The sequence below is a fragment of the Hyaena hyaena genome, unplaced genomic scaffold (assembly GCF_003009895.1).
Source record: "Hyaena hyaena isolate Hyena2069 unplaced genomic scaffold, ASM300989v1 scaffold_128, whole genome shotgun sequence".
Lineage (NCBI taxonomy): Eukaryota > Metazoa > Chordata > Mammalia > Carnivora > Hyaenidae > Hyaena > Hyaena hyaena.
Window position 1 is genome coordinate 2,186,477 of NW_024080760.1, and position 10,035 is coordinate 2,196,511.

At 34.6% G+C, this 10,035-nt stretch overlaps 1 protein-coding gene across 1 annotated transcript in view; it reads left to right on the forward strand.

Moving 5' to 3' along the window:
• Positions 1 to 9,456, forward strand: part of NHLRC2 (NHL repeat containing 2) — a 59,584-nt gene extending 50,128 nt beyond the window's left edge. Inside the window, exon 11 of the mRNA XM_039237636.1 lies at positions 1,915 to 9,456. Coding sequence (XP_039093567.1) covers positions 1,915 to 2,171 — 257 coding nt within the window. The 3' untranslated portion in view covers positions 2,172 to 9,456. The remainder of the gene's footprint in view (positions 1 to 1,914) is intronic.
• The last annotated feature ends 579 nt before the right edge of the window (positions 9,457 to 10,035 follow it).

Genomic DNA, 10,035 nt, shown 5'->3' on the forward strand with positions numbered 1-10,035 from the left:
CAGAGCCAGCTTTGTGACCAGGATGCACTCAAACCCTGGCCATACCTCGGTTGTCCGTGGATTTCAAGCAGGTCCTGACTGTGGGCCTCACTGCTGGGCCTGCGGCTGTTAGTCTGAAAGCAGTGCATCGATTGGAGACCATTATTAGTTTCATCTGTGTGTGAAATTAAAGAGCAGTAGATTAACTTGTAAAATATGTTACTGACAAATTAACATTTGTAGGTCTACTTGGTCAAACACACAGATTAATAATGAGCCACTGGAATATAAAATACAGATAGTATTAGAGTGAAGTAGTCTGTAGAGAAAATTCCTGTTTTATCACTTGTCCAAAGTAGTGGCTTTGTTTTTATTGTGCAGGGGCAAATAAGCTTTCAGACTAGAGTCCTAATAATCTAAGGGTTTTGATAATTATTTTATAGGGTACATTTATACACCTATGAATAAAGGAAAGCTTTTCTTCTCGACCAATTATTTAGAGACTTAAAATACCCATTTTTAACTGTGGTCTGTATAAGGTTGTCCTCCCCTCCCCAAAAAAAGTCAGTATAAAAGCACCATTAGCATATTATAACTTTACAATTCTCCCCACACATAATGTATCTGAAAAATACTAAGGAAACTTTGTGTTTTATTTCTAGAATTGGATATTAAAGTAGCACAGTTTATCCCTGTTTTGATTTAAAGTATAAGAAGTGCTCCAGTAACCTGCCATCTAGCGAAGCCTAACATTAAATAAAACATATTCCCCAATACAGAAATAAGCAAAGACGACTGAAGAATTTTAAAGAGAATTTTTAAATAATGATTTAAAAGCTCTTAACTCTTTAGATTTTCACCTTTCACCTTCTCCTTCCTCTTTCTTTGACCTTCTGTTTCTCAAATACAATTTTTCAATCAACAGAGAACTAGAAGCAATACACTAGAAGAGAGACTGAGCAGCCTAATATAAGCAGGTGCCCAGAGTCTGTTGGCTCATTTTGAAGTGAAAAGAAAGAAAGAAGCTAAAAAGTAGACCTAGAATTTCATCACCACTCAGTAGGTGGTCTGGCTTTTGTGCAAATGGCCCACGTCAGTGAGAAGTCATGAGATGCTGTTCGGTGTTTTCCATGTAAATCGGCGGGAAAGCATGGCATGTGTTTTCCAAATGCTGGCTCTAGGTGTCTAACCCCTCTTTAAGCTGAAAGTCCATGTACATGTGTGCTTCCTCAGTAGGACACGGACATTCCTTCTGAGAGGAGGCACTCATGAATAAAGACATCTTAACAATTCTGATACTAGAAGCTTAAAGATTGTTAATGGCTTATTAGACTTGTGTTATAATCTACGCAGTTAAGTCTCAGAAGAGTTATGTATTAAAATGAGGTAGATAGAATCATCTGAATCATCTGAATAATATATACAGTGTTTCTTGTTTCTAAAAATTATTTGGTTTTTACTTTTGGATATTTAAGAATTCATCATTACTTAAAGGACTTGAGAGTCACCACAGAGTTGTACACATATTTGTATACCCTCATTTATTTTGTAGTTTTCATGATATTCCCGAACATTTTTACCTGGTAAAAATGACCTATTTATGTTAATTTCTAGAACTTAATAGGTTTCACTTTTAATTTCAAGGATTAAGACTCTATAGCCAGATTTTCATTATTCAGTCTGATTTCAGTAGAAATTTATAAATTATGGTGTTCAGAGGAAGAATTTTAATAATTTGATATCGAGATCACTAGACTGGGAACACCTCGTGGGTGGCCATTATATCTTATTTATGTCGTTCACGCAGAGCATAATGCCTCACACTTAGAGGCTTTCAGTAAATATCTGTTGATTGAATCTAGTCTTTGTAAGGTTTGTCTGATTTCCTACATGATGTCTTACACAGTCTTGGTAATTTATGGTTTTATTTTCTAGGCAATGAATGGCTTCTTCAAGGACAGATACCCTCTGGAGTAATTGAGAGCATTTCCAGTCAACCAGCCATCTCCCTGCAGATTCCTGGAGATTGCCTATCACTTGAAGCCGTTCTGTCTATCAGCGTGTTTCTTTATTACTGTAGCGCAGACAGCAGTGCCTGTATGATGAAGGGAATTATGTTCAGTCAGCCTTTACAGATCACCAGTGCGCAGCAAGGGTGCATGACGCCAGTCGAGCTCGCGTATGTATTTTAGCAAGCCAGCTAGCTACCCAGTCACCAGAGCCACTGTCCCCCGTCCTCCCAGCCACTGTACCTTACGAAACGCAGCTTTATTTCTGCCTCTGGATACCAAGAGACTCAGTGCTCAGTTCTAGCAACTGATACTAACGTAAAGCTATGCTCCATATTTACTTATCTGTTAGAAACCAATCCCTTCCTTCTGGCTGTGTACCAGAGAAATCGTTGACCATCATTTGAACCACGATTTTGTAATCTGTGCTATTTGGCACAAAACTTAAGTCCACACTATAGTCTAGACTATTATCATGACAGTAATTTGCAATGAATACTGATAACAATAGTGAAACCAAATATTTTAACTAACTTTTTCTATTTTTATTAGTAGTGAATAGCACATTTAAATATATACGTTTCACAGTAACTTTAAACAGAACCTGAGATCTAGTCCACGTGTTGGTATCAGGACACCTGCCATTCAGGGCCTAAGGTCGGTTTTAAGCCAAACAAACAACAACAAAAAAAAGTCTTCATGTCACAGTAGAAGCTTAAAGAGTTATCAGGGTGGTCGATATGTTCTTTGTTCTCCTCTGTGATTCTCTCATTTGAGAGCAATTTAAAAGAGAATTTCTATTTTTTATTATAAATTATTTGCTATGATAACATACTGTTATTAATGCCTTATAACTCTATACAGAAAAAGATGTCTAAAGATGTACTGACTCAATTCCTTAACTTTTTTCTGAATGAATGCAGTCTTATCAGATGATAAGTGAGTCCTCAGAAATACTAGAACTCACAAGGAGAAAGGGACTTTGGGACATATTACTATCCGGGATACTATTTATGATAAAGAATAAATTGTGACGGGTGAATCTGAGTAAATGGATATAAACATTTTCTCAGAGGTTTAAATTTCACTTGTAAGCGTGAAAATATGCAGATTCGTTGCATTTGGGGTTTTTTGGTTCCCATATTTCAGAACTTTATTAAATGATGATCATTTATTGTGATGTTTTTAAAAATCACTTTTAAGCCTTCAAGGAAAGTTTTAGTGTGAAGCACTTTCATCCTATTAATATGTATATATATTTATTACTCTTTAAAATATTAGGGCTGAAACATATAGTGATTTAATGACATTGGGGTGGCTTTTAACCCCAAAAGAAATTTGTCAGTAGAAGATATGGAATGTTTTTTTTCTTATCATAATTTCCCTTTATAACTATTTAAAAGCCTATTCTTGTTTTTACTATAACTGATTCAGTATGTTTGTGATTTAATCAGTGTACAGGATTTTGAAAATGCAAGGTATAAACTATATTTCCCCAAAAAATCTTTATAGGCAAGATGACATAATATGCTTTTCCCTCCTTCAGAAACAAATCTTTAGAGTACCATCATTTGCCCATTTTTCTTTCTGAAATACAGTTTTGAACATAATAGCTTCATTTAGTGAGGTTCTCTAAATCTCTGAAGTAAGGAAATGCAAAGTCATGGTTTGGATTTAATTTGTAAACTGCTAAAGCTATTTTTAAAGAGAAGCATAAATGTAAAATTAAAAGGAATCTTGTTTAAAATTATTATGTAATTACCTCATAAACCTTTTCTTTCCATAAAAAGCATTCTGTGTGAAAGGGATGAATAACATTAATATTCTCTTTTATGAAAAATAGGCTGAAGTCCTGTTTTAATCTCATTTGAAATATTATACTTTTCATTTCCATTTGGACATAATAAGAATATGTTGGCTTAATCTTTTCCTATTTAAAGACATAAACGTTTTCACTCCCTGGGAAAGAAGTATATACGGTTTTATCCTAATTCAGAAATACCTGATAATTAATTTTTCAGTATAATACACAAACACATATGTATTATGTTATCTCTTAGAATCTATTAATATTCCTTTTGTCTAGACAGTTTTCAGTTAGGATTAAGCTTATACTTTTCTTTCAAAGTACAGTTTTATTGAACATTCTTATTCTTAGTCACCAGTATGCACTACTTTTTACATTAAAAATATTATTTATGTGGATTTAGTATGATTTTTTTAGGAATCCTACTAAAGCAGTATAAATAGGTTCCTAGAATTTATGACTAACATAAACCTCTTACATAAGAGGAAGCACTAGAAAGTTTATTTTTAAAAACTTCTTGATCCTTTTCTGCCTTCTGTTTTCTGTAAGGACTTGCATGTTTTTTTAACTTTTGCTTTTCTGTTATAAATTATGCCCAGTGATAGTTTAAAAAGAGTCAGATTTCAGTATAAGTCACCTTAATCGAAGTGCCAGTAATGTGGCATCACACACACTTTGACTCAGTACCTGGGGTCTTTGCCCTAAATTATTGTGCAGTTTTGTCACTATTTTTTCCATCACACTCTGGGATATTATTTCACAAGTAGTGAAACTTTTTTTTTTTTCCTGAATTTATACTCAGGAGTAATAGGTTCCCTGAAAAGAACTTAGCTTATCTTAAATATGCTGCCTCAAGCAAATATTTAACCTATTCACAAGGAAAAACTTTACAGTTGAATCACCCACAAGTGTAATTCTGGCAAAGTTCAATGACTACAAAACAATTTTCTCCTTAACTTCTAATTAATACTATAGTCATAGTATTATTAGATCTGCAGAAAGCTATAAATCTTTAACACAGTCAAAAACTTCCCATCTAAGTTTCTCTTATGGGCAGTGTTCTTTTGGTTAGTATTACCAAAATAAGTCTCTGCTGCTTTTTCCATGGTTGGAAATGTTAGGAAAATACTGAAAATGGATATCTGTAATAATTTTCTGCATGCACAAAATTTATGATTTATTATGTCTGCCAATTAAAAAGACTTCAGTGTGGCCCTTGTATTTGGTATCATGTTTAGAAACAGTCATCAAAAACTAAATCCCATAGTTCACAACTGCATAAAAATATCTGGAGAGGAACTATGTCAACGGTAGTTTTCCTGAATGATGAAATTATAAATATTTTAATTCTACTTGTAGTTTCTTTTCAGTGAACAATGTGTTATTTTCAGGGGAAAAAAAAGATTTTTTTGAAGATGTAAAGTGATACTGAATTTAAAGGAACCTGAATTGTAAGCACTGGTGTAACTTTTAAAATCACCTTTATTGCAATGATCAGAACATAATTTGGAATGATTTGATCTATTGGTTCTCTTAAGTATGTGATTTGGTGAAGACAGAAATGATTAGGACTTTTTCTTGTGATTTTATTGTGCAGAGGTTAAAGTGCATGTGTTTTGTAGGCTTTCGGATTCTAACTGTGTAAAATGGGGCCGCTCTGTTTTATGGGGTCGCTATAAGGATTCAATGAAATAATGTTTGCAAAGCATTTAGTAATTAATGGAACTGCTACTTATTAGTTAATAATGATAATTTATGACCATAATATCTAGCTTGACATTTTCTTTGCAATGGCAGTTTCTAAAGGAAAATATTTCTCAACCATCTATTTGATATGTTAATACTCTCCAGAGAGTTGGGACCCAATAAGAGAAACACAGTTTTATAATAAAATATGTTACTATTTATAAATGATGTTAGAGTTAGAAACCTACAGTTTTATGAAAATTTTCTTAAACCCAGAATTGCAAGTAATATCTTCCTCTGAGAGGGTCCACGCATACTCACCCTGCACCCCATTCCTGTTAATACACTCGGATGGTGCTCTACAAAATCTTCAAAGTGCCTTCATGCATTTTGCCTCATTGAGCTTCAAAGTAACCTATGAGTCAGACAAATAGATGTTACGTCCATTTTACAGATGAGAAAATGGCTCTAGAACATTGGTGACCATATCTCAAGCTCTGAGAATAATGTTAGACACTGGAGTGGTGCCTGGCCCAGGCTGTCGCTGGACCAATTTCGTGGAATGACTAACAAGGTGAATAGTGAGTGATCTGTCTTTTATTTTAATACAGTCTCCTAATTCCTACCTCTACTCCCAGATGTAGAGTGAAGACAGACTGCAGAATTTAGAGTACTTGCTTCTGTGAATGCTTTCTTAAGCCTTTGTAGTATTTACATAGAGTAAATTAAATAGCCGAATATATTGAGTGCTTAATATGTGCCTGTCACTTTTCTAAGTGCTTTTTATGTATTAACTCATTTAATCTTCATAACAGCCTTCTGAGAGAGGTACAATTTTCCTTATTTCCCTGTCGAGGAAACTGAAACAGAAGAGTGATAAGCCTTTCCACCAGTATGTTCAAACTCCCGCATTTAGGAAGTGGCCAGGCCTGGATGAGTTGGCTGAACTACCATGTTAAATTGCCTCTCAAAAGTTAATTTTTTAAAAAACATGAAGCTTTTAAATATATACTAAATAATAGTCAATCTAAAGAATCCAAAAAGTCCTAGTGATGATTGTTTTTGAAATTTAACTTAAATCCATTTAACTGTATTAGTTTTTGACTTTTCATTATACGTTCTTATCCTTCATGGCTGGAACGGTCTGTATACTTTTGTTTCCCCAAAAAATTTTATGTACTATTCTTTCTTAAATTCAGATGTTATCCAGGATTTTTCTTGGCAGATGGATGTATTAAGGAATTAAGTAGATTTTCAATGTTAGCTCCAACAATGCTATTTTAATTGGTCTTCAAAAGGTAATTATAGGACCTTGTCATAAGAATAACTTAATTCTTAGAACAGGACTGTCTAACAACCTAAGAATCTTAGCCATATTTAAGAACATTTTAATAACCAAAGCAAGTTCTAGAAGCATACATAGTATTTGGCCAGTCTTGTTAACACATAAAGTTCTCTGCTTACTCGCTTCATAAATGACACTGGTATGTAAGACCTCCTCCCCCGCCCCCACTCCAGTGACTCAAATACATGGGGTTTTATTACAGTAAACCTCTTCTAGCATTAGGTACTCAACGGATGGAGTAAAATGTTACCACTGTGACTCAATAATCATCCAGGAACAAGATTATAAACATCTTTCCATTAAATAGTTTGCAAATTTAAATTATTAGAACTTGTTCATTATAACAAAATCTCACTCCTGAAACCCATACGGAAATGTAAAACTTACAAGGTAGTTACCGTGTCCTGCCTTAGAAGTAGAATTCACCATTAATCGCCAAGATTTCCTCCTCTTCCTCCTGTGGCAGAGACATAGTTTATTTAAATGAAGAATTCACACCAACCATAAATCTCTATTTTGTCCTGAATAATTAAGTTTGTTTTCCCCATTTTCTTGGCAATAGGGTAACATAAAGAATAGTGTTATAAATCAGGGGCTTACCGATCTGTCTACATGTGTTCATTGACAGCCAACCTTGGCCCTTTTGCACATCAGACCTACACGTTCACTGGCTGCTTCTGGCTTCCCGGCAGCCGGTCTGACCAGCCAAGGCCTGGGCACAGTGGGCCAGGAGGCAGCGCGAGGCAGCTTTTCCGATTGCCACCCTTCTATTTCCTAGTGTGCTCATTGGGTTTCATTATTTTCAAAGGTTAGAGTTGAATGGTGAAAACTCTAGATCCTGGTTGTGGAATGTTTGCCTAATTAGAGTTGTCCTTTGTCTGGGGTGTCCCCCTTCAAGGCATGGCACTTACAGGTACACCAAAGAGCATTTTGTTCTGTCGAAAGCCCCAGCCAAAAAGAATCACAAGTGTTTCCAAATATGCCTCCCTGCCTCTACCAGCAGCCATGTGCTAAGAAACACTAAACAAGCACAAATGATCGCTAAACAACCATATACTCGGACCTTTTTGTGGCTTCCAGGGCATGGTATGAATTCCTTCCTCTTCTAGAGCAACTAACAGACCTGCCGGTTTTCGGTGACACGGAGGTCAGCAAAATTTGTTAATGTTTAAAAACTTGGAACTATGAGTTACATGGACAAACATAATGTATTGCCTTTGTTTTTAATATGCTTGGTTACATACTTACATTTGAAATAAAGTGAAATGAGACCTCATAATGCTGAGAAATGGGGGGGAAGCCTTCAGATTAAATATGCCCAGTTTAAACAGTATTTTTATGACTCTTTGGTGTGCTGTGCTCATGATAAATATCTTCTAAAATAGAGAGCAAAACAGTAGTTGATACATTATGGTAATGAAGGATAAAAATAGACATGTTCCTTTCTCAAAATGTAGAAGGACTCTGCCATGTAACAATCTTCTATTGTTAGAATCTGTGATCATTATTCCTTTTTTTTTTTCCCCCCCCTGTGGTCATTATTCTTAACCCCGCCAGAATTACAATCATTCTGTGAGTATGGACAGGACGAGCTGCCTGTTTTGTTCATTATGCTGTTCAAAACTAACAAGGTCTTGCTTGTATAGAGTTGAAATGTCTTGTCCATGCATGCCTCCAATACTCATCACCCAAATTTACCTGTAAAATATATACTTCCACTTCCTCTCCACACCTTAGTCTTCCCTCTCTTTAAAAACAATGGTAGTTTCTGTAGAAGTTTCCGTGAGGAGCTATGGTTCTGCAGCAGAAAGGTTTTGTTGTGGTAAAGTGTTTTTTCTAGAATTCCTAATAATATCTCGGTTTCCAGAGCAGAACAGTACCCCCTGGTGATTTTAAGATTAATTTCTCTCTAGTTTGCAGTATACATACCTTCCTAGTTGTATTTTACATAGGTTAATATTTTTTTTAAGTTTGAAATTCTGTTAAGGGTGCATTGAGAACCAGTTTAGAAATACTTTCATTGCTGTAATTACATGTGGTTTGTGGACAAATCAAAGTTTGCTGTGTGCTTGAGATATATATGTATAAAACAGATTTCCAAATTGTAACATTTCATCAATTTGTCAAATTTTAGAGACTCAGACTCTCCCATCTTTTGTGTGGATAAGGTTGTGTTTTTATTTTTGAAAATAGAGTTGGTCTGCTGTGCTGACTTCGTATCTGTCATTCCAAAGGTTTGCTTATTTTTTTCTCCAGAGATAAAAATGCAATGAAAATCCAATTTAGAACTTCACATATTGATATTTCCGTCCATACTCTAATTCTAAAAATGGTTGTGGTCTGCTTTTTTAAGTGTTTCATGTAGGCAGATTAATATATTTTTATATAACATTGTATTTCTGCATCTATCTCCTGACTGTTTTCAGTGACGCTTTCCAGCGCATGTGTTAACAGAAGACCATTTGGAATGAGTGTGCGCAACAGCCTTCACTACCAACCCGAACGATGTGTAATGCGTGTGGTTACAAAAGCAAGAATGTATTTATACTCTATACTGAAACCTAATGCCTCTTTTCTAAAACTTTGCACAGTTTTTTTTCATGAAATAGATTAAATATTTTCTCTCTAAAGCCATGTTTCTGTTTTTAATATGCTTTCTGTTTTAAGTAGATCATGAGATAATTTTACTGATTAAAAGCCTATAATTCATGGTTTATGACCGGAACTTTGGGGGAAATGAGCATAATACTTAATTTTTAAAAAACTGCAAATAATGAAAATAAAATCATAATTACATTAATTAAAAATCTTAAAAAATACGTTTAGGAAAGGTGATCAGTAAATGGTCTTGGGAACATTTGTAAAGAAAAAAATCTCTACTTAACACTGTATACAGAATTTGAAAGGAATTAATGGCAGCATAAAAGTTGAAAATGAAAGAATATAGTGTCGGGGTGGGGATGGCATTTCTAAGTAGGACCTAAAACCCAAAAGGAATAATGGGAAAGATTGATATTTAGGACTACATAAAAATTGTAAGCATCTGTATAATAAATGAGAACAGAAATGAAAAGTTAAAATGAAAAACAAAGTATTGCAAAACAAAATTGGTCATAAAACTAATCATTATAATATGTGAGGAGCTCCATTGAACTAATAAGAGAAAGTTACCCAAGATAGGAAACAGGCAAAGAATGCAAGCACACAGT